The sequence below is a fragment of the Agelaius phoeniceus genome, chromosome 1, assembly GCF_051311805.1.
Source record: "Agelaius phoeniceus isolate bAgePho1 chromosome 1, bAgePho1.hap1, whole genome shotgun sequence".
In the NCBI taxonomy this organism is placed as follows: Eukaryota; Metazoa; Chordata; class Aves; order Passeriformes; family Icteridae; genus Agelaius; species Agelaius phoeniceus.
The window spans coordinates 142,013,198-142,038,045 of NC_135265.1; the positions used below are offsets into that span (position 1 = coordinate 142,013,198).

Sequence of the window (24,848 nt, forward strand, 5' to 3'; positions counted from 1 at the left end):
AAAGTAATCGAGTTTCATTCCAGGCCTGGAGACCTCAGGACTTCTGAGCTAACTCAATTCCCCAGGGATCTCAAGCACAAAATACAGACTTGCAGCTTCAACTTTCTTGTGATGATACCAATTCTGTCACTCTTCAATCACTCTTGAAGTGTGGTCACAAATTTGCACCTCTTTGGAGACAAGGAAAGCCATGGGGTCTGGCTGTTAGCCAGGTGCCATCAGCAGCCGATGGAGCCTGCCCGGAAGCGCTGCTCATCCCCAGCAGGGCTCTGCCAGCGCTCAGACACAAAGCAGCAGCCTGGAAAAAGTCAGCAAGCCAAGGTTTTGATTATGCAATTACTTGTTCAGCTACAACTGCAGGTTTTCCTGCATAATCAGGCTGATAAATATCAAATTTTTTCTGGTGTTGCCTCCCCCATCCTAAATGATGCAGTCAGAAGTCAGAAAGAAGGCAAATGATACCCAGAAAACCCAGTAGGGAGAGGGGCATTGTGTGGTTGGGTAAGGGGCAAGCCATGCAGAGACTTTGGCCTTGGTGTACTCTGCAAACCCAGAACACCTCTGATGACTGTCACAGTCTGGCACTATACACTGAAATGGCACCAAGGCAATTACAAACTCAAATTTCTCCTGGAAAACCATCTATTCATGGTTCTATAGAGATGGCATGAGGACACTTACAAACCTCCTGTTCAAATGGAAAGGGGTCAAATCTCTGCTGGGTGCAGCTTTTTGGAAAAAAAAATATTACTTCATAAACCAGCCTCCACCTGAAACTACAGTTTTGTTGTCTCCACAAACAGTGACCGCTTTCTGCTCCAGTGAAATATTATTTTTAGTGTGCTTCTGCTCTTGAAGAGGTCAGGGCTTAGCTCTGAACAAGAAAGAAGACCTGAAACATCCTTTGAAAAGCTGTTGATCTGTCACCCTGAAATTTAAGGGAAAGCAGGGAGGTTTCTAGAAGAAACATTTTGGTACTTTCTAATTTGATACAAGTACCCACAACTGAGGCACATATGTGACTGTGCAGAGCTATTCAACTTTTGTGATTAGCACAGAACTGTAAATAAAGAAACAACAATTATGTAATCAATTATTATTGCACAAAATGGCTGAACTTGGAGACTGAACTGCTGCCACGTGTATTTTACAAAGCTTTTGCTCATCAGTGTTTGAAGGAGTGGGAAGGGAGGAGGGACAGCCTGACAAGGTCAGGGAGGCAGAGTGTGGAGCCAGGTTTGCTGGGCACAGTAAAGCACCAGGTAACAGAGACTCCATGGACAGCTCAGAGCAGAAAGCCAGCCAGGTGGGCCACCCAGTCAGGACCAAAGAGCTGTCCATACCATTTTGAAGGGGAATTGATACAGTAGGTATTGGGGAAAAGATAAAGCTGCATCAGCATCTTTTTTTCCCCATCAGTGATTTATGTCATTATTGCTTGCTAAAAAATATCCTAATCCCATGGAAATTATTGGGAAAGTTTATGCCAGCTTGAAGACAAGGTGCCTTTCACTCTCCCACCTCCTGCTCCACACCCACTCCCCTTCCTGGCACTCTCTAGCAGAGGGCAGGTTGTCCCCACCAGCCTGGCCACCAATGTCTCACCACCAGAGGCTCAGCCACAGACAACTGGACAGGGACAGTAGGGTCTGGGTGGGGAACACAGACCCTGAGAAAAACCACAATTGCAGATACAGCCTCCTGTAAAGCATTTCAGCAAATGAATCACTCCAAGACTCTTTCAGTGCAGGTATACTCAAGACTCTACTTATTTCTGTTTTTAAAGAACAATTAACTCAATCTACATTGCCCTGACAACAAATAAATTCTGTCTTGGATATGAGCAAATGCATGTACAACACAAACTGTGTGCACCCCCTGCCTATGCAATACTGCTGACAGACATTTAGAGCCGTGCCCACACCAAGGCTAGGCCAGCTCTGGAGTTTAACAGCTACACTTCAAGGTATTCCTAAACCAACATCAGCCAATGCAATAGTGAAGAAAGCAAAAAGAAAAAAAAATAATCTAAATAATATATTGCATATTCTCCTACAGAAATAATTTCCCAGCCTTTATGGTTTCATGAACTTGATTCCTTCATATACAGAGTTCTACATGAAGTCTTTAATATAGCAAAAGCTAAAAGGGTAGTGAGACCAACTTAACTTACAGCTGCATTGAGAAGATATTAAAATTATACCTAAAAGAGCTATTTTATGCAAGTTTTAGAGACCTGAGAAGTCTTTTCCTCATTTCCTCCTGTATTCAAGGTTTCCACTGTGAGTTTCAGAGAAACAAGGACGCATTGCCCCAAAAGTATGACTAACTGAAAAGATCAAATGTAAATGTCTTACAAGAATTCATATAATGTATCACTTGTGACTTCTCTATTCGAAGTGTATTTGTCTTGGCTCATACCAAATATACATCCTTATCCACTTCATACAGTGTGCATATTGATAGAAAAGTAACAGAACAAAGTGATTAAGGAGAACAGCATATCTAAATTTTCCAAGAACTGAATAAATACCTGCAATTATTGAAACTAACTGTATTTTAACAAAATGGGAACAAAGTTGGTCACTGAGTTGGTAAATCTTTTTGGTTATGAGAATTTTCTGTGATAAATGTGATGTGACTGCCAAGATTTTCTATGAGGAGATGGTACATTGGGTAATTCTCTGCTCTTCTACACAGAAAATTCTACTTATAAAAAGTTTCAAATGCAAGTTCTAATCAGCCTTTCAAAGAAAAATTATTAACTTTTAGATATAAAATACTATCTCAAATTCAAACATCATAAAATTTCCCACACAAACCTGCATGTTTTCAAGCTAGCCCTTCCTTTCCTCCCTCAAAAACCAAAAGGTATTTGTTCCCAGTCTTTTTTTAAGAGAGTGAACTCTGAAACCTCTCTAAGGTCTTAATGCTATTTATGCACATAGACAAAAAGCTCTGGCAGTACTCAAACAAAAACTCAAGCATTAAATACTAACATTTCATGGTATGCCTAGCAGAAAAGTTCAATACATACATAAAACAAGATCAACACGGAATAATTCTAGCAATGCAGTCCGAACACAGGCACAGCCCAGAATCAATTTCAGTTTATTTTTATTGGGTGTAATTTATAATATGCCCATACTCACTATTTATTTCCTCAAGACTTCATAAAAAAGTGCTGCTCTTTTGATAATCTATCCCACATGTTTATTAAAATAGATATAACAGAGTGAAAGGGAAACATAAAACTGTCAGATTATCATTTTTAGTTTCAGGGATATTTTATATGCCATCTCTTGAAACTTCAATTTATGACTCTTTCAGGGTTGATTTTAACGTGTTAAGTGGAAATTCCACTGGTTTGTTACTTCAATGCTTTCTTTATGACCTGTTCTCACACATCACCTAGGTCTGGCTTATTTATACAGACAGCCGTTCACTGAACAACAGGGAGCTTCTTAAAACTAGTTGCTTTCATTTGCATTCTTCCCATATTGAAATGTAATTTGCTTTTATGGCTGCTTTTGGCCTGACACTTCTCCAGCATTTCACAAACAAGCAAGACTGAAGTTACCATGAAGTTTTTTTACCTCTTTCAAGGCTGGAATAGAGATTTTGCCCCCAGAGCTAGATGAGAGCTCTGTCTTACAAATATCCCAAGAGCATCAGCCTGCAACCCAACCACTATTCCTGCTAAGAAAAGGTAACAAAAGCCATGAGAGCAACAGTGGCTTCAAGCTTATTAGCTGAGACATCTGCAGCACCTTTAGGTCTTTCATCTGGTTTAAGTGTTGCTTGTGTCACTCCTCATCATTGTGCTCAGGATTTCAAAAATCTGGGCTATGTTAACTGCTTAACTGGCCATTTCCCTAAACTTCTAAAATCTCAAAGAGTTTAATTTGGGCAAAACACAGTAATAAGACTTGGAGTTCTTAATGAAAAGCCTGTTGTCATCATCTAAGTCATTCCAGCTTGAAGCTTGCTTCCCTTCTCTTGCATAACCACATCTTCCTGACTCTAATATGACAGAGCTCACAAACAGCCACATCCCCAGCTCTGGAAAAGTCTTCCCAGAGTTGAGATACAGAGAAAGAATCAATCACAGAACAGTTAAGACTGGAAGGGACCACAGGTGGGGTATCTGGTCCAACCTTCCTCCTTAAGCAGGATCTCCCTAGAGCACATTGCACAGGGTTACATCCAGACTGTTCCTGAATATCTCCAGTGAGGGAGACCCCACAACCTCTGCAGTGTTGAGCTAGAACAGCCCACCATGACATCCTAAAAGCAGAGAGACCCAATGGGTAACAGGCATCAGCTCAGCCTCTCCAGACCGGGCAAAGCCCCAGCAGCCTAAAGCTGCCACGCTGGCCCTAAGCACGTGTGAAGGTCAAGCACCAAACAAGGAATACCTGTTGAGGAGACTGTTCATTACACAAGTATGTATGATGTAAACACATCTTATGGTCTGTGTCTCTCTGCCCAAGTATATATTTATGTGGTAGGAATCCTGCTGGGTCTCTGCAGACACTTCATCCCCGCCACCTCTCACTGATGGAGGAGGAGACTGGGCACCAGGAAACTCTATCACTGAATGAGACAGGAAAAGTAGGTTAAAAGGGACAGGTAGTTACCAAGAATAATGTGTTCTTTGGAAAATAATTGTAATTTGGAGACCTTTTTTTCTGTTCACAGCATCCTCCACAAAAAAGCCCCAACCAAATAAAAACCCAAAAACCCCACACAAACAAACAAAAAATCCAAACCAGAATAAGTATCTCCCAAACCAGAAAAAAATAAATCAAACAAAAAAACCTCACAAAGAAATCAAGCCACAAGTACTCAAGGCAAATCCTGCTCACCTTATTCCTGGAAAATACTTCTGAACATTCAATACTTAAATACCTCCTTTGGCTTCACATCAGCAGAGAAGGATCCTTCTGGGTTCTACCTGGGAAGAGTAAGACCAAAGGGAAGCTGCCTGCTATAAGGGAAATCACATCTGCCCCACATCTGCTAGTCCCTCTGCTAGCTTTGTCTTTCCAGGCTGTATAATGGGGAGTTCAGCCCAAATCCTGGGATAAACAGATTAAACTTTCACTGTCTGAGTTAAAACTATTAGCTTAGAACAGCCTCATAAGACACATGCTGGATAACTCTAAACCTCCCCAGCACCTTCACACAGCTGCCTCTTGCTCCCCTTGCAGAATCAGAGCCAATGGCATTTTAAACACATGTCAGTATAGTAAATCATCCTGGAAATAGCTATTATTGAAATAATTCAGACTAAGGTGGAGATACATTATTTCCATGGTGTAGCTTTTCTATGCTCTCTCTTGATTATGTTAAAAGCTAAAATAGGTACTGCACCAGCTGCACATGCCTATGGCAAATGGAACATAAAGTTTAACTAATGGTCCCATTTCCCTGAAAGGGCACATGAGGCTGACAAATATTCCCAAGAGGTCGTATTACCTGTTGAAGCACATCAGGTAAGTTGTGTATCCTTTGCCAGAAAAGAATTTATATTCTGATAGTGACTTTTTACATTTTATCTTATGATATATTTCTAGTTTTCTGATACTTGAGAAAAAAATATGTTCCTCAGGTACTTACACCATACCAGGAATTTACCAATTTAAAGTGAACAGAAGCTGATCATATAGATGCACACACACGTTACTCACCTGTGTGCTGCCTTGAAGCTGCCTCACTGTTCAAATACATGTCATCTTCAGAAGGAAATATCCCAGAGCAGAGAGGAATAAACAGCCACAGCTTTAGTGCTGCGGCCTTCTAGAGCTGTGCCAACAAGCACAACTCCCAAGCAAAAACCTGTGTATCATTTTTAGAAGGAATGCGCTGTATGTTAATCATTTCTAATCAGAGGCAGTTTTTCCACATCTACTTTTCTGGCTCATTTCCTTACAATTAAAAACTCCATTTTACCCAACAGTACAGTACAGATGTGCCTCTTTGGCAGTGACCTACTTTGTTGTGCCCTTAGCATATGTGCACAAAACTGTAACCAGTTCAGTAGTTCAAGTTCTAGACAGACAAAATTAAAGCCAGACTGTAAGAGAAGTGTGCAGAAGCAGCAGTCAGAAATCTGTCAAAGAGTTATGTGGAAATTATGTCCCTTTATTGAATTTATGTTAAGGAACAAACTTAACCTAACTGCGAGGCAATATCTAGTGTTGAAGCAATCTGATGAACTAGTCACAGCTGATTAAACCTTTTTTAAGCAAGTTTATTAACTTATGTTCTGGAAAAAAATATGTTTTGATTGCTAATGAGATGATGAACAAACTAATTCCATCTTTTCCCAACCTCCCCCACAAGAAAACTTTTGTGTTCCTGTTCATTACTCAGTGTTGCTGGACTCTCAGATGTTGCAAGATGCTGGATGTCATAATTTCAATTAATCCTGTCTCCCAGAAGTGCAAGGTAAAGAAGACTGAGCCATTACCCATCTTTTAAAGCACAGAGATATGGTCTTATAGAGCAGCTTTCCTAATCCTGCAAAATAGCAGCTGACACACTCATTTAAGAGCATGAAGGAGGCTCACAACACACCTTCCTACATGTAGCATCAATGACAAGTAGCACTCTATGCTTTCTACATCCTTTGTAGATTCTCACAGACTTCTCTAGCCCACATCAGCCTCACCTTGAACATCTTCAAACTGCCTCCCTGCTTGCAGTGACACTCCTCAGGGCATGTACCAAATGCTGCCACTCCCCTGATGCTCCTTTTTATCTTTACAACGATGTGCCTCTGCCAAAACAACTCAATTTATTCCTACTATTCCAAGTCCTAACTCTTTCCCAATCTACCATAACAGTACAATGCTCTCCCTGGTTGTTCTAAGAGCAGATGTCCTGTTAAAAACCCTTAGCAGAGGCACACCTTATGCTGGCAGAATTGTTTTTGTCTGCTGGAGAGTTTAAGGTTTGGAGAGATGACATGGTTGAGCCAAGTGAAGCCCACTTCCCACCAGCTACAGCTGCTGTAGTGACACCAGTGTGGGGCTGGGAGGGGATGGAATAAGAACCTGGCTCACCTCCACCCACCATGTCAAGGCCAGCAAAGCTGCGTTCTATGGGCTACTCACAAACTCTATATGGTAAGTAGCTAAAGGATTTTCTGCACCTTCTAGAAATACTGCTACCATCCCTTCTTCACCAGCTATTTTTCTGAGATGCTTGAGGATCTGTTTCAGACTTGGAAAGCCAGAGTCTTCCATGCTTCCATGCTGTATTGGGACAGCTTTGTTCTCATCACATTTTGTTCACTTATGCTATTGCTCTCTTGAACTACTGTTTCCTGCAATTTCCCTTCTACTGAAGTGGCTGTACCAATTCTAACAAGTAGCCATGGCAACATAATCTTGCAGAATAAAGTACAAAATAATCCTATAATCAGAAATCTAAATTAGAAAAATGGAATGGAAATAATGTGTTTTTAAAGCCTGGAAGCAGACTGACTACTGATACAGGTTACAAATAGAGGAAACTCTCCAATACTTATGAACTCTGAATAAACACAAACAGATGCTATACTTACAGCCAAATTTTACATTACATTACCAGCAGGGCAAGTTCCACACCATGTATTATAGAAACAGTGAGGTTAAGAGAATAAAAGAAAGTTAAAACTCATTCCCAGCTAACATCTGAAACCATCAATCTATTGTGATGAGCCCCTGAGCTGGGCTGTCCCAAATCCAAACTGGTTTGAATTCTGGACACTCTACATCAGCTCCCTCAGGACAGACATGCAGTGAGCATCTCTGACTCAAACCCAGTGGGCAGCAGGGGTGGGAAGAGGCCAGTGCCCCTGGCATCACCTGTATGAAAATGCTGTCCTGAGAGGGTGGAAATGGCCTTCAGAGAAAAGGCACCTGCCTGAGCAAAATTAAGATACAAACATTGTTTTATTAACTATAGCAGAAGCCTTCAGCTTTCAATTTTACTCTCATGGTTTAAAGATTCTTTAAGAGTAATACCAAGATTTCAATTTAATTTTCACGAAGAAATTACTACCGGGATTTTAAAACATGTTTTTTTCTTTTCTAATGATACTTAACATGCTTAATCTGCATGTGCAATTGAATCTCAGGTCTCTAGACATATTTAATCTTCTAAGCACCCTTAAGGAGATGGTAGTAAGTTGCTTCTATAGGGCTTAGTATAGGATTCCCAGGGTGGGTTGACAGGGCACCCTGCACTTAGTCCAAGTAAATCCAGAAATGTGTTGCCCACAAGTGCCTTATTTTCTTTAGAGTAACTGAGACAGAGGACTCATACAAAAATTACTGCAAAGAGGATGTACTGATTTTTATCTGTGGAAGGTGATACAGGCTGTCTGGACTGCTAAATTAGCCTGTAATCTAATCTAATCAATGAAAAACACATCAAGTGTTGCCACTCAGCCTTCCCCATCAGTTGCAGGCAGCTGAATCAATCAAAACTGAGATTCTCAGGAACTGCTTAGACCTGGGACTTTTAGAATAAGATTCCCCGCTCCCTTCCCTTTCAATTTCACTTTCAAACTGATGTGTGCCAAGGGTAGCTACATGAGTCATGAAATGTACAGCTTCTAAACATAAGGCATTTCCCTAACTGCGTATTTGCTGGTATAAACACCCCCTCCCCCCCCCCCCAAAAAAGTGTTTTGTCCATAGTTATACTAGAAGTATAAAAAATAACTATGCATATTAATTAGCAATCACTGAGATTTACAGCCCTGACCTGACTGTAGTAACTAGTTGTGTCACATATGCACTTATTAAGTGCCCTGTGCCTCATTTTTCCTCTATACTCACAGAAGACTCACTTTCTGGATAAATACTGTATTTTGTTATCCCTCGGAAATCTCCTGTTGTCACTACCTTACTGAGAGAAACACAAAACCAGGTAAGATTGAAAACTACAGCCAACAAGAAGCCCATACCTATTTTACACTATTTCAGCATGTAATTCACACAGATACGATTGCTTTGCTTCACCCAGAGAAAATTTAAAAAGGGTAGGAAAAGGAGAATCCTTACAATTCTTACAGAAATATTGTTTGGAAAATCATACTTGTTACTACAGTACAAACTGCATCATGCTTATTCTTTGCCTCAAAGCTGTGCCTTATTCCCAAGAATGCCACAGAAGATGACTACAGGCTACTACCCATATGCTAAAAGTCACTGTGCAGGGGGATGGCTCTCTGTGGGAAATTTATGCAAGCCCAGGGAGGCTGCCAAAAACACTTATCCACAGACCTTGCAATTGAGTTGACTGAGAATCATTCAAAACCACAAAAAATCTAACAGCACTAAGAAGATGCTCCTTTTCCCACTAGGTACCTTCCACTACCACCACTACTAGCTCACCCACACACATTAAACAAGTTAGGGAAAAATACCCTGCAGAAAGATAGCAAAAATCACTAATGCAGGTTTTTTTTCCTTCTTTCTTTTTCTTTCTGCAGCATTATGCAGGGGGCAGTCTTTTTTGACATTACCATAGGCTACTTCAAGTTTTCATTTTTTTTACTGAACACATAGAGAATACAAGTAAAGCACAACCAGCTTGGTTACAGAGCATGCCAAGGGACTGCTCTTACCCAGGATGCTTTGATAAAAACAAACACCTTGGGTGTCTTGAGAGTCACTTGAATGTAATGTGCTTCACACAGCACGAGAGGGGCTGCTTGATTTTTCAAAGTGCTTGATTTTCCAAAGAAGCCCAAATTTAACAGAACCACAAGGAAATTATATGTACAAACTGTACATATAATTATTTGTACAAATTATATGTACAAAGCTGTCGGGATAATTTTAACTTCCTTCCACACTTGCAAATATGTATTGTACAATGAGGGCGCCTTGTCTCTCATATAGGGAAATTTTCTCTGCTCCACCAGGAAATTTTCTCTGAATTCTGGTGAGAAGCTCCATCCTGCTGTTCTGAACCCCTGGAAAGCCACTCAGGGCTGACAAGCCCAACATCAGGGCTACCCCCACCCCTGCTCCCTCTGCCTGCTTTGCTCCCCACACCCGGCTGTGATGAAAAGCTCACAGGAAATTAAACCCTGCAGGCAGAAGCAGTCCATCCTTGAAGATGAGGAGACAGAATGATTTCTAAGAGCTCAAGTCCCTCCTCCTCATCACCTCCCTCTCCTCTTGAACCTTCTGCCTTACAGCTCTCCTCCTAAGGCAGTATCACCTGTTGCCTTATTTCCCTTCCATTTACCAAATTCTACTGGATTTAAGGCACCCTAGCCAACTACACAGACCACACCTATAAGAAGGAACTTTAGCTTAGTAGGTGAATTCTACAAGTGTCAGGGATGGAAAATGAGAAGGCAGAACTACCCAGCATGGATATTGAATTTGTTAGAGTAGGGCCTCTCCTACCAGGCTTTACAGCTGTGCCTCCCCACACCAGCAGAGCTGCTGCAGCTACACCACCCCTGACCCTGCAGCAAATCTCTCTTTCCACCAGCTCAGAGACAGTGATCAATGCAGGAAAAGGGGCAAGTGGTAAAATGAAGCATTGCCTGATTCCTTCTCTTCACAGACCTTCCTCTCCTGCCACCCACCCGGGTGCCAGCCCTGCCTCCCACACAGGGTGCAGAGGCCTGTGGAGGGATTTTCCACTCCCATCCTCCCTGCCCAGGAATGCAGGAGAGACTACAGTTTAGTGCTGAGCTGGTAAATGCCTCATTCCACTGAGCAAGCAGTTTTAGGCAGGACACTATATAACAGGCAGGCTCCAGCACTCTGATATTGGGTGTATTGTGACACATCCTCCCTGCCATAACCTCTAGGAAATACTCAATGGTAAGACCCTTTCCAGGAATGCACAATGCATTGGGCAATACTCAGAGTCCTGCTGCACCATGAAATGTGCTTCTTGTGCTTTACACCTCGCCATGCCTTTGCAAATTTGGCTTTCCTGGGCTGGAAGTCACAAACAAATCTCAAAATCTCCATAAAATGTAAATCTTACATTTTGACCCTGAAAACACATGCTGGCTTTGCTCTGTGAATTGGAGAAAGAGTCTAGAGAGGAGCTGCACAAGGGTCTTGCCCTGCCCCATCACAGGCTGCCTTTTGCCATATATAACTCTCTAAGAAGTCAGGAAATGGCAAAATCCTATATTCTGTAAGGAAAGGAAAATCAAGTGTTGCCCTTCTATACTTTAAAGATTAAAAAGAACTTTTGCATTTTCCTTCCTTTGGTAATAAAAATACCATTTTAGACACTACTGCTGAAGAATGAGCTTCAAAGTGGGCAATAGAATCGCAGAGAATTGTTCTAAGCTGCCTGTTTTCAGAAGCCATTCATGTGGAGTGGGTCCCCACTGAAGGGAGAAGCCCTCCCAGGCAATGCTGGAGCCAACGTTTGGTTTGGTTACTCTGCTGAAATACCAAGAGACAGGCAGGACAAAATACAGAGTCCAGTGTCAGAATATTTTAACTTTACATAGAGATCACTACTGAAATATTCAAACTGCAAATTACAAATTCAATTGCAGAAACAACTACTGAGGCACCTCAGCATGGAGCAAAGGAATGCAAGATAGCTGTGATGTCAAAAGGAGTGAAGGAGGGTGAAACAGCTTCATCTCCACTCCTAGCCCAGAAAACTGAGGGGTTTTTAAGGCTCACCCAGCAGCACAGTGCTCAGGTGCTGATGCTGCAGGCACCACACAGAGGGAGGGAGACTTGCAAACACTGTGTACACTACTCATTAGGCCACAGCAAAGCTCAGCCACTACCTGGCTGCACCCCAGAAAGCCCTTACACAGCATAAACGAATCAGTGATAAAATTTAGATGCAACAGCCCCACTTCAGAGTGCCCAGAGAAGTTCATATTACTACTTCAGAGGTGTATCTGTAATCAACTCAGCTGCAGCAAGGGAAGACAAGCTGCACTTTGGTCCTGCAGGTATTGCAGGGCACAAAGAGAGAGGAGACACAATTGTCCTCAGCTTCTTAAATCCTCATGGAGCACGAACTCCTCCAGTTTTGCTGTCACAGGGACAACAAAAGAGTTTCTCAGCACACACTACTACGGAATACATTTTTCACCTTCTTCACTTTTTCTGTACAACTTTATGCCATAGTTGGCTGCTCATAGCTGATGCTCAGCTGCACCTCCCAGCCAGCAGCAGCACCTCCTTTGCTCCTCAAAATAGCCCCCAAAAAAGCCACACGTGAAGAAATCTGCGGTACCGAAAGGGCTACAGGTACAGCGAGGTGGGAGTGCCCGCAGGAAAGCGATGGCACAGCGGAAGGCAGACTGCAGCATGCCTCAGATGCCATTGACCTCCGGTTAAATGAACTTGTGGGCAAATATGTAATCACTTATCACACACACGCCAAGGGCAGTTCTGAAGCTGCTCATTCTCTCAGGTGGAGCAAGCAAATTAGTCCTTGTGAAAAGACAGGGATTAGACGCTTGTGCACGCCTCTCTCCTCATGAACTCGTGGTCTGAGGGAACCTGGATCTGTTTTTCTACTTGCTCCCCCCAAATTCCGTCCCGTTCTGGGGGGCCACCCTCCCTCCACGTGTCCTCCACGCACACCAGCGTCTGCTCCTTTCTCCGAGGTCAATTTCTAAGGCTGCTTTTTACGAAACTCTTTCAGTCACCCTTGAGAAAGGGAAAGGCTGCTTTGCAGGGATGGCAGATGAGTCCGTGAGGCACCCCCAGCTTCATTTACACCGCCTTGCCCCCACCCCCCATCCCTGATCGGGAGTAGGAAGGTGGAAGGAGGAACTGAAGAGAGGGTGGTGTCGGGCGTTTCGAGATGACTTAGGGCAAAGTCACCAAGCCATTCCCTTAATGGCAGGGGAGGAGGGGGGGGCTTCCTTTGCTTCTTTAACCCCTCCTCTCATAGTACCCAACTCTACCCCACCTTTCCTGGGTTGAAAAGATGTGAAAACGTCCTGACGGCAGATCCAGAAGATCCCTCACCCTGCAGGAGGGATCCAGAAGATCCCTCACCCGGAGGCAGCCTCAGCCCAGGAGGGCTCAGGGCTCAGACCCATCGCCGCGACCAGACGGGGCTGCGGAGCCTGCACCGACCGCGCACGGACGGGGCTGCGGGGACTGTGCCGGCAGATACGAGGGCGGGAAGTTGAAGCCCGGCTCTCCGGCATCCCGCTGGTTCCTTGCCGAGGAGCTGTGTCCATAACACACGCCGTCGAGGGTGCCGGCGCGGGGTACAGGGTGTGAACTCTCCGCGCTGGAAAGACGCCCGGAGGAGCAGCACGGGATGCGCGGAGTCACCCCCTCGCCCCCGGCTCGGCTCCGCCGTCCCTCGGGCAGCCGAGCCCGCCCGTCCCACAGCCCCCCGCCGCCGGGCGCGCACGGCCGGACCGGCCCGCTCCCCTACCTTCCAGCAGCACCTCCTTGCCGGCCCGTTTGAGCGCCTGCACCGCCTCGTCGTGAGTGGCATCCCGCAGGTCCGTGCCGTTCACGGCAAGGATGGCATCGCCCACGTAGAGAGCCTGGGTCTGGTCAGCCGCCAGCCCCTTGAAGATCTTGCTGATGAGGATGGGCATCTTGTTCTCCTTACCCCCCTTGATGCTGATGCCCAGTCCGCCCATCTCCTGCTTCAGCACCTTCACGCACCGCTTCTTGTTGGAGATGGCTTCGGGCACCTGCTCGGGGGGGTCGGTGAAGGCGGTGCGCACCGCCGCCGGCCCCCCGCCGCCCTCGGCCCCGCGGCACGCCGTCCCATCGCCGCCCAGCCCGTTGTGGGCCGCGCCGTCGGGGCGCTCCTCGCCGCTCAGCACCAGCGCCTCGCCGCCCAAGTTGGCCAGCACTTTGTGCCAGCGCTCCCGCACCAAAACTTCCAGCCAGCCGCTGCGCTGCGCCCGGCCGCCCCCGCCGCCGCCCGCCGCCGCTACCGCCATCTTAGGAGCATGCTGGAAGCGCCGAGTGACGGCACCCCCGGCTCGGCACGGCTCGGCACAGCGCGGCGGCACCGGACTTCAGCCGGGGGGCGGCAGCTCCCGGCGCGGCGGGGAGGGGCGAGGAGCCGCGGCCGCCCCGCCGGGGCCGCGCCGGGGCGGGCGCACCTGGCGGCACCGCCCGCGGGCGGAGTGGGACAGGGACAACCCGCCCCTCCCGGGGACACGGCTGGGACGCCCTCGGTGAGCCGCGGTGCCTCCGAGCCCGGGCTGCGCTGGCATCTGGCGGGGCCAGCCCCGGCAGCTGCCGTCTGCAGCGGGGTGTAGCGCGGAGCTGAAGGAAACCAACGGCAGGGAAGGGATAAGGAAAACCCAACTCTGTTTTATTCCCAGGGATTTTTGTATAAAGTGAATTAAAACTAACGGGTGGCCCCAAGGTACTTAAATTTCAGGTCTGTGGAAGTAGAATATGAGTTATTTCACAGCTTTGTAGGATGGAGGTATTAAGTGCTTGTGACCGATACTTTTGCACATTTAGTTGTTGTTTATATGCCTTTGATTACGAATGTTAAAGACTCGTGAGGGCTGCATGTCCTGTTTTGTAGTTTTTCCCATACTCCCTTCCCTCCTAGGAAACAATAGGCCCCTGACAAGGGGCTTGAAGCTCCAGCTCAGTCTTCAGAGAAGGCATGGCTTTCATGTTGCCTTTCGGAAATGTCCCCAGCAGGCCTGGAGGTGCTCCCCCACAGCAGCTACCGACAGGAAGCACCTCCAGGACTGCCTTTGTTTCTGCTCCTTGCAGAACAGCTCTGCCTTCTTCCTAAGGTGGAATGAAAACTCCAGTGGTTCTGGACTGTTTGGTGTATGTATGGACAACACTTTGTGGAGGTTGGGATAGCCAGAGAAGTTATCCGTCCCAATCATTTCAGCCATGTGAGTCATGTGGCTCGCTCCATCTTGCCCTTTTCTGAAGTGATGCCATTCATTTCTGACACTGGGGGTTTGCTTCCAGGTACACACATGTGCCCCAGGGTAATGTGGGCTGGGCAACTTGGGACTCACCTCCTCAGTGTGTGGTGGGACTTACACATGGGATCATCCTCAGACAAGTTTGTCTTGGTTTAGTAGGGTCTCTCAGACCATGCTGCTCGCACTAAGCTGCACAAGACACTTTCCCTTCCCTCCAAAAGGAGGCCTCTACCCTGGTTCATCTGCAGCCTCATCTGGGTTACACTCGGGTCCCTTCTCCCCAGTAGGAATGCAACCCTGCACCTATGGAGAGTGAGAATCCACTGGCAATGTGTTATTCAAGGATAATGAGTGGGTGGAGAAAAAGCAGATGGAAGAGAGGTCTCTTCATTTCTCATGTTAATCAATGCAAGGTGAAAAGCTATAATTAAGCTTTCAGGGCTGTGAATCCAGAGTGAAAAGAAGCATGTCCCGCTAAACCTGAACAAGGCACCTAATCCCTGTGCAGGAGGAGGCTGCAACACACCCTTTTCTCCAGCTGATTCCTCCCTTGCTCATTTAGGTAGCTCATGTACAATACCCTGAATGTTTGGGTTGGTGGTTTGTTGTAGATCCCATTCCGAGGTGCAAAGCATAGTTAATGAATGTGCTCCTTTGGTTACAGCAGCTTTAGGTACATAAAAAAAGAGAGGAAAAGGACAGGCTTGCAAAAATCAGGTGTTACAGTGCCAGTTGTCATAGCACTCACATTCCTGTGTAGCTTCAAGGCCAAGTGTCCAGGCCAAGTTATAAAATCAGACATCTGTTTCCAAGTGATCAGGTCTTACCAATTATTTTATGTTTTTTCTTCATTACTTAATAAAGGATCAGTGCTGCTGTTAATGGAAAAGTGCATTTTTAAAGTAGTTTCAGAAAATTTACAAAGAAGAGATATTTAGGTGGTTTCTGTCCTGTTGTGGAAAGGTAATAGAGAAAGGAAAGTAAATGTTTAATGCCTCACACACACTTTGTGTTTGGGCTGTGTCTGCTGAGTGTGTCTGGTGCTCCAGTGGGATTCCCATGGAATGCTCCTGTATACAATTGCACTGTGTGTATCTAAGAGCTGTGCTTATTCCAGCTACTTCCCTTCCCCATTCCAACAGAGGTAAATAATAAAGTTTCCCAAGGGCATCATCTGAGATATGGATCCCCAGTACAGAAAAGACTTTATAGCAGCCTTCACTGCTTCCTCCTCCCCCTTGCTGTGCAGCTTGGATCTGTAAAGAAAACAGAGATGATGTTTTAGTCTTGAAAATAAAGATAGTGTAAGAGATGCTAAGGCACAGGCTCAAGGCAAACAGTGTCCCAGACTGTGTTTCCTCCTGGAGACACTGCAATTGATACCTGATGTGTGTGTTCCCTGTCCTGGGAGTGCAGGCTCATTGCAAATTGTGTTTGTGTACCCTGAGTCTTTGTGTACGCCAAGAGCAACTTTGGGCTGCTGAACTGAGGGTAAGAAAGAAAAGGTGTCTTGAGACTTCTCTGCCCCTGCCAGCATTACTGACCTCAGTCCTGCCTCAGGTCTGCTAGTCACACCTGCAGTGTGATTTCTGAAATTTAGGTTTATGGAGTAGGAGCAGAAAAAGAAGATAAAACCAGATGTTTAATTGGACGTTCAGCTATTGGATGCCCAGTTTGCCACAGATAAAATTGTTATAAAATTCCAAAGTCAGCTGCTCCAAAGTTTTCCAGAGAATAGCAGAAAGCACATTCCTAATTTCAACTACAAACTTTTCCTGACAGTGTTGTTTCTGGCAGCATCTGTAATTACTCACACTACAATTGCAGTGTTCAGTGTGACTCTCTGCAAGGAAGCCAGGATGTGTGGTGGGATGGGCAAAGCACTTGATACTTCCAAACTTCCATCTCTAATCACTAGAATGCTGCTCAGCACAAACAAGGCTTAGCAAAACTCTGCATCACTTTTCCTTCTGAAAGGGTTTGCTGTGAAGTATGGAGTCTTCTAAACAAGCCAAATAATAACTTTTTGATTTTTGTATTTTAGAAGTGCTTAAATGCTTGAACTAGATTAGTGTCCCTTTAACTCCTGCTGTATAAACAAGTTGTTAGGCGAGATAATGCTAATAGCTGCTGTTGACCTGCAGGGGCCTATGGGCTCAGCTAAAGTCAAGGGCCCAAATGGAAGAAGCAGTTCAGTGAACTGGAAGAAGTCAGGGCATTGAAAAACACAGAAGCTGCTTCCCAGGACAAGGAGCACCGAAGCATGTCCAGGTCATGAAGTGCAGCAGTGGTGTCTGAGGAACTGCCTGGGTGTCCAAGCAAGATCAAGGAATTTGGGGTCTGTGTGTGCGTGCAAGAACAAAAACACAAGAAAAACTGTGCAGAAAGGGTTATGGGTATGGCACTCAGCTGTACTAGAGAGGCTACTGGAGACAGAATGAGGACACTGCCTGTTAATGGGGACTTCTCCCTCTCTTTTCAGGCAAAGAGGTCAGTGTTCACATCTTGTGTACATAAACTGTCTTCCTGATAGCAAAATCACTGCAAGGCCACATATGCAAGCTCACCACTCAGTGGTGCAGGGAACATAGCTCCCATTCCCCTCACAGGCAGAGAAGGTAAGGACACAAGAGAGCCTTTCTATAGCTATGGCTTCTTTATGACTGTCTGTGCTTTTCTATAGCAGAGGTGTAATTTTTGAAGGACTTCTGGGACATGCTCAAACCCTTCTCATATCTTATTTTTCTTCCTTTTTCATTATCAGTGTTACAACAGCTCAAAGCCAGCTCAGCCAAAAGTGCTTTAAATTGGAAAAAAACGGGATGTGATCCTTGAACATGTTTCAGATGACGGAGGTTGGACAAAACCAGGTCTGGATAATGACGTTCCCATCTTGTTACCCTGACACCGACCAGCTCAGCAGACGGATCTGGATAGGAAGGAAGTCCAGTGTCGGAAGGCCAGTGCTGGAAACACGACAAGTAATGAGAAAGCTGGAAGGGAGTTCAGCTCCTTCAGTGATCCCAAACACTGCAGCAGCCAAGTTTAAGTTCCTTTCTGAGGAACATGCCTGAACTACTCGTTCCCCCATGGCAGCCCCTCCTGTGTCTATGCCTGATGGGATGCAGCAGGGCAAGCTCCAGTGCTGATGCAGATGTCCCTGTTGCACCATGGAGGGATGTCACACATGTCCTGTGTCAGGCCTTCCAACAGGCATTGCTGGTGCAGGGCGGGCAGCCCACCTGATCCCCAGGAGTAATCCTCCCCTCCTCAGTGCTGAAGGAGCCTGTTGGCTTTAAAGTCAGCATTCAGTAATCATTGCTCATTGGTGCTGGTGGGGTTTATGAAGATGTCAAGAGCAGCTAAAGGTCTTCATAACCTGGAGGCTGCATTATGGTTTGTTTTCCAAATTACAAAAGCATTTGTTTTTCTTTTCTTAGTTTGAAATGATCCAGGTTTTTCCACACATTATGGCATTTGAAAATAAAATGAATGCATTACTTCTTGCCAGCAGATGCTTTATGCATTCAGTTTTTCAAAGCAGGAACCTACTTGTGTGTACATGAAAGAAGTATGTGTGTGAAATCCCTATGTGCACCTACCTGAGTCACATGCTAACTAGGCAAACTGAGCAAATATTCCCACAGCCATGGAGTTATGGGCCAAGATGCAAATGAACATCTCCCTGCTGCAAATACAACCCTGGCACAAGTTAATGCAGAAGCGGATGCCAGAAGTGTTCAGGTTTCTTGTGCACACAGATCTGAGTCTAGTTCTTTCTACCATTAAAATTACTTTAAAATACACAGGATCAAGCTCAGGACTCTAGAAATGTTTGCCTTGACTTCAAGAAATTCTATGAAAGGACTAAATTCAAAAGACTGAAAATAAAGTTTCATAGCTACACTGTTTACACTATAGTAGAGTTTTTCCTGGTTTTGTGTCCTTCACTTGCTTTGCAGATCTCTCTCAGTCTGTTAGCTTGTTAACTTTTTCATTCCAAGTTACTTTGATCCTGCAGTTTCTCGAATTAGTTTTTTATCTCTTGCATACCGATCTCCCTCCACTCTGTAAGCTAAGCCCAGCATGTTTTAAATGCCAAGATCAGAGGTTTGCATTGCAGTAATTCTTGAACATATAATAATGAAAAAGGTAGTGGAACTCCAGATATCATCCAACATCTTTCAGCTCTGGTTTTCGTTTTCATCAGAAACACGTTAATCTGGTTGGGTGTCAAAACAACAAAAGCATTTTTTACCATCTTTTTCTTTCCTCTTGGTCTTAACCTTGGTCTAAACTTTTTTTTTTAATATTGTAGAGGTGAAATGTGTCATGTGTTACAACCATGTGACTCTGACCCAACAACCCAGTGGCTTCATGCCCATGTCATCAACCTGTCAAATCCTTTACATTCTGGCAAGTCTCACTTGGAGGTGCCCCACCTTCCACTCCTCTCCTGCCATGGTGCCTGTGAAACACACTGTTCACAAGGTCTTTGGACTTTTCCTGCCCCCGAATCCCCTGTGGTATTCACTTCTCCTGGGGTATTCACCAGACATCTGTGCCTGCAGCCTGCTGCCCACAGAAGGAGAGAAGCTGGCTGCTGTGCAGGTGCCAGAAGTGTTTGTTTCCTTTGTGCAAAGCAGTTCAGCTAGAAAAGCTAGTTTTCTCCAGCTGTACCCTCTCACAGGTGAAATAAGGTCATTGTCCCTCTTTCCATGCAACTTCCAAGGCTGTAAATCAACCTATTACAGTGGTGAGGAACAGAGATTGTTTGTTTGAACAGAAGGGAAAGGAAGAGAGGAGTCTGCAATCTGGAGACAGGCTGTTCTCCAAGACTGGTCCTGCAGAGATGATCCTGAGCTCACTCATACTGTGACTTCAGCACAAGTTTGTCTCCCAAGAGCATCCCCAAGCCCAAGAGAGGAAAGTGCCATGTCCCTCTTGGTTACCAAAGAAGAGCTCTCCAGGAGCCCTCCAGAACCTGAGCAAGGCTCCCCTCTCTGCCTGTCCCTGCTTGGAGTAGCAGCTCTCCAAGCAGGAGAGGTTCTCAGTGCTTCAGAAGTGCTTTACTTTCTCACTGCCGTCACCAGAGAGGGCAAGGAGCTCAGGCAGCCCCTTTGAGCTCTGCGGTGAATGAGAGCTGCAAACCAGAGACTGAGATTTGCTCCCTCCCACGGCAGGGCAGGACCTGTTCAGAGGGGAAGTAGTGGATTTCCTGAGAAACTCCTTGTGCTGCACAAAAAGCCTGCTCTACCAAGGGAGGAGAGAGTGTGGAGCTGTCACTGGAATTCTCACCTCCAGGTCTTCCATAACATTATTATATTCTTTTGTACGTGTGTGTGCCATTGCCTTTGTTTCACTTTTGAGCTCTGCAACCCTGGCTGAGTTGCATCTCTTGCTTCAGGTGATATCTGTGCTGGTTGTCTTTTGACAGCTTTGTAAATCAGGTGTAAATCTAGGGAGGGCAAAGGAACACTGATGTCAGAGAAATGAGAATCAGCCTCGCTGTATTTTTTATTCTTGGGTGGTTCTCTTGTGGTCTAGAAATAAGACACAAAGGGTCTACAATTAATTCAGATGGAAACCATCATATTTGGGGGTATAATGACAGACCAAATTATGAGGCAGGTCTGGGAGGGAAATGTTGAAAGTGTGTTCTTGTTTTAGTGTAATCTCTCTGAGTTAGTTTTCCATTGTCAGTAATCACCTGAAAGAAATGTAGGGGCAGACTCAAGTAAGACAAGGCAGGAGCAAATCCTTTACACACAATAAATCCATTCCCTGCTACAATTGCCAAATGGGCTACAGTTCTTTGTTAAACCAGATACTTCTGTTGGAGGTAAATCACAGACAAAGTTGCTTCAAATTCCTTTTAGAATTTTAAGGAATTCATTAATTCATGAAGAAATTCGTTAATTCATTAATTAATGAAGAATTTCTTCATTTTAAGAAACTGTGAAGGTATTTGACACTGAAATCTAGGTGGCACTGGTATGTGACATTTAGGCATTCTTTGTTAGTCACCTGTTGCACAATGCATTCTAGGACAGTATTTAAGCCTTTTTCCCATCTGTCTGACAGATTCATCAAGCAGAGTTTTTGCTTGTTTGGCTGTGGATTGCCTTTATGTCAGTGTTTTTCTATGTATAAGTCCTGGCCTGTAAGCTCTGACAGCCACTGTTAATGGACAAACCCTTTTGTGTCCTAGTTCTCTATCTATTAAGGGATACAATAACACTTCATTTCTTTTTAAAGTACCTTTACTTTCTTTAATGGAAATTATCATGTGAGCTACACAATGACATTTCTCAATAATCAAGATGAAATTAAAAGGTGAAAAAGTCACAGAGGATGCAGGAACCTCTAGATGTAATCTCTTCTTCACCACCCAGTACTGCCAAACCACATCCCCTTTAGCTCTCCCACACTGTGCTCTTGGTTGTGTGATAAGTGAACAGGCTGCCCCACCCTGCCCTACCCTGTCCAGTCCATGTTCCTGTCACTGTGGCCACTGCCACTGCTTCTGCCCAGAGTCTGCCTACATGGAAAGCTCTTGGTGGTTGGAGCTTTTCGGTACATGACTAATAGATGTGACATTAACCAATTTATTTTTTGTATATTTAACCCAGAACTAATATCTACTCCAGAATTGAAAACCATGTTTAGTTTGAAACATATTGACTAATCTTCTGGTGGGGTGGAATAGATGGAATCCTTTTTCAAAATTGGTATTATAGTGAAAATGAATTTTTTGCATCTTTTTATAAGAAGTTTGGTCTTTTCTGTAGGTAATTTGAGTTAGACTGTGCTGAAACACACATAATGGAAAACATCATTTCAAAGATTGGATGGTTTCTGAAATACTGGAGTTTTATTTAGTATTTATATAGTATAAATTAAAAATAGGTTGTTGAAGGTAATAATAGAAATTGCACAATGCATTTAACAATTGGTTAGATTGTCAGCACAGTTATTTAGCCAAGTGTGCTCTTCCCAAGTATTCTTCTGAGAATCTGGTTCTACCACATATAATTAGACAAAAAACAGTGGGGAGAAGGAGGTGATTTTAGCAAAATATGCTTTTTTATGCTAATGCAAATACAGAATAACTTTCTCACTAGATTTGAACTGAGACAAATAAGCATGAGCCTCTGAAATCCGGCACCCAGAACACACAGGAGGGTAACTCTGGACTGCTTCCCAGTTGCCTACAGCAACTCTGATTTTTTCTGGGTGGCAATCCATTATTAAAACCTAACAATAAAAGCAAGATTATTGTACATTTACTATAAAAGTAAAAATGCATTCATGATAACAGTGATAAGCTTGTATAATTGTAGTGTATACTTGGCCAGAGAACACAAAATTCCTAAAGATAGTGCTGTTTTGAGCCTATGGGAATTAAATAATTTTTTTTAATCCAGACTCTTTAATGTTGTTTTAAGGCTGGGTTTGAATTAATGTAGGGAAGTGCAACCAGCAGAGCTGGGAGCAGTGTAGAAAAACAACTCCAGCCTCATGAAGAGCCCATGTGGTGATCAGTACCACCAATCCAAGGCAGGGGAGGGTGAGCCCTGAAGCACAGAATAAAGGCCTGGAGAAGGACTAGAATGGGGACATGCACCCCATGCTGCAGAATGAAGATCCACTTGTTGCTCAGCAGTCAAATGTCTGACTCCTGCTGGTCTTCCACAGCTCTCCCCTGCCCTATCTGAGGGTAGCAGCTGCAGCTTACTGGAAACCAACATTATTTGGTGGCGGAATCTTTTTTTTCCTTTTTAACATTTTGTTCACACAATACTGCATTCCAGTTCCATTCACTACCAGGAAACTCTCTGGGCCCACTGTTGTGGCAGCAGTTGTGAAATCAGTGTGAACATTTATAGATGTAAACAGCTGTCACTGTTCTCTGACAAACCAGACACCTCCAGCTCCAAAAGACCCTAGACTCACAGAATTTTGTGTGCCCTTCTGCAGACAGTGCAGCAGCTCTGAGTGTTCATGCCTCACTGACATTTGCAGGGCTCCCACGACCCCTGGGGCAGTGATGGACCAGAAAGTCTAGATGGGGATCACTGTAGAGCTCTAAGGCTTCAAGCCTTGCACATCTGCACAACAAATGTGAAACATCTGTTGTCTTATGGAGAGTGTTTGTTTCCTTAAGAAAATCCCTAACTTAGTGGGGTCTTGGCTTAGGGTAATGCTCGCGTGGGAAATCACGTCTCTTGGATGGGATGTTTGGCTCAATATCCACATGGCAAATGAAGTGGCTCTTGTCAGGGTCCCTGAAACAGTGTCTATTGCTGGATCAGGTGACACTTCCTGAACCACCATCCTGCTCAGTTCCTGTAGTCCAGCTGTGTTGCAGTCCTACATGATCTACTGTAGCTTTTCTTAAACCATGAGGAACACATCCCCTATTTAACTTTGTTGTGTGCAGAAGGCTGTTCTACATGACCATTTTTGCTACTGCAGGAACAATTTCTTTTGAGTAGTTAGAAGTAGCTCATCAGTGTGTTAGTTTGTCAGTTCTGCAGAAGGTATAGCTTGGGGATGTCCTCAGCACAGCCAGATTTGCCATCCCCTATACAAGCACACTGACACATACAGTACTGTCTATAAAATGATCTAGGTACAGCAGGAACTGCCTGGGAGAATCTCTGGGTCTGTTCAAAATTCCCGTATGTATTCCTGCCTAATTCCTCCTGAGGGAATTAGACAAAGACTTTACTGTGAGGGTGCTCACTTTACTGGGAGCTCAGGCAATCACCTTGTCTGAGATCAGTCCCTTGTGTCACCCCTGCAGGGACCAGCTGAAAGCTCTGGGACCACCCAGGGAACCAATGTCTAAATGTGCAGGGTGTGCACCCAGGTGCAGCCCTGACACCAGCAACATCATGGATGCAGCTACAGGACACACCTGAATGTCTGTAACTTAAATTCCATTGCTGACAAGCACACAAGGCTTCTGGCTCCACAGCAGGAGGTCTGGAGATCTTGGCATTTTAAACTGCTTTTAAGTCCCAAATGAAACCCTGGGACAAGAACCAAAGATTCTGGAAGTAAGACTCTGTCTCTTTTACTCTCTTTTAGGTCAGTTTTAGTGGCAAACTCAAGACAAAAGTTTCTGTTTCCATCATGTTGCTGCAAGAGTGTCTTGGGAGTTGTTTTTAAGACAGCCAATTTAGTGTGTTTAAGAATGAGTTAGGAAAAGCAGGGAGACTATAAATCTGTATCTGTTGTGGTCATTGTAGCACTTTTCAATTGTGTTTGAAATCCAGCTTTGGTTGTGTGAACTGCCATTGCATCTGGGCCCAGTGCATTGAAACATTTGGATGAGAAATGTGTCAGTTTTTGTTGAAACTCACTTATTGAGAAACATGGAGGATTTATGCTTCTCTTCTGATCCTTGGAATTATTCTCAGAAGGTTTTCCCTAGCAGACAAAGAAAATTCAAGGTTCATATTAATTTTCTTGAAACACTACTTTGACTTCTGAGGGGCTTTGAAGGGAACACTGCTGTTCAACAGATGAGTGTTGCAGAAGGGAGTATAAAATCATAAATAAAGCAAAATCCCTTCCTGTGCTTTCCTGGCCTACAACACTCATAATTTTTTCCCCTATACATCTTTGCATATAGCAGGTTTCCCTGTGTTGCCCATGATCAGCTTATTACTAAAATTACCCAAGTGCTGAGATACAGACTGGATGAGCAGATGAAAGGGGGGTGGAAAATTAGATTGTTAGTGATCCATGACCTGGAATAACTGTCAGCCAGTTACTAGTGGTGTATCTCAGGGATAGATGTTGGAGCCAGTGCTGTTTAATGTCTTTATCAATGGCACGTGGTGATAAAGTGCACTCTCAGTGAGTTTGTGGACAAGCAATCAATAACCTGGAGGGCAGGGCTGCTTTTCAGAGGGCCCTGGACAGGCTGGAGAGGTGAGCT

General features: G+C 44.6%; 1 protein-coding gene across 1 annotated transcript in view; it reads right to left on the bottom strand.

The window, feature by feature from the left end:
* Positions 1-14,083, bottom strand: part of SNTB1 (syntrophin beta 1) — a 115,803-nt gene extending 101,720 nt beyond the window's left edge. Inside the window, exon 1 of the mRNA XM_077188594.1 lies at positions 13,408-14,083. Within this exon, the coding sequence (XP_077044709.1) occupies positions 13,408-13,930 (523 nt within the window). The 5' untranslated portion in view covers positions 13,931-14,083. The remainder of the gene's footprint in view (positions 1-13,407) is intronic.
* Positions 14,084-24,848: the final 10,765 nt, after the last annotated feature.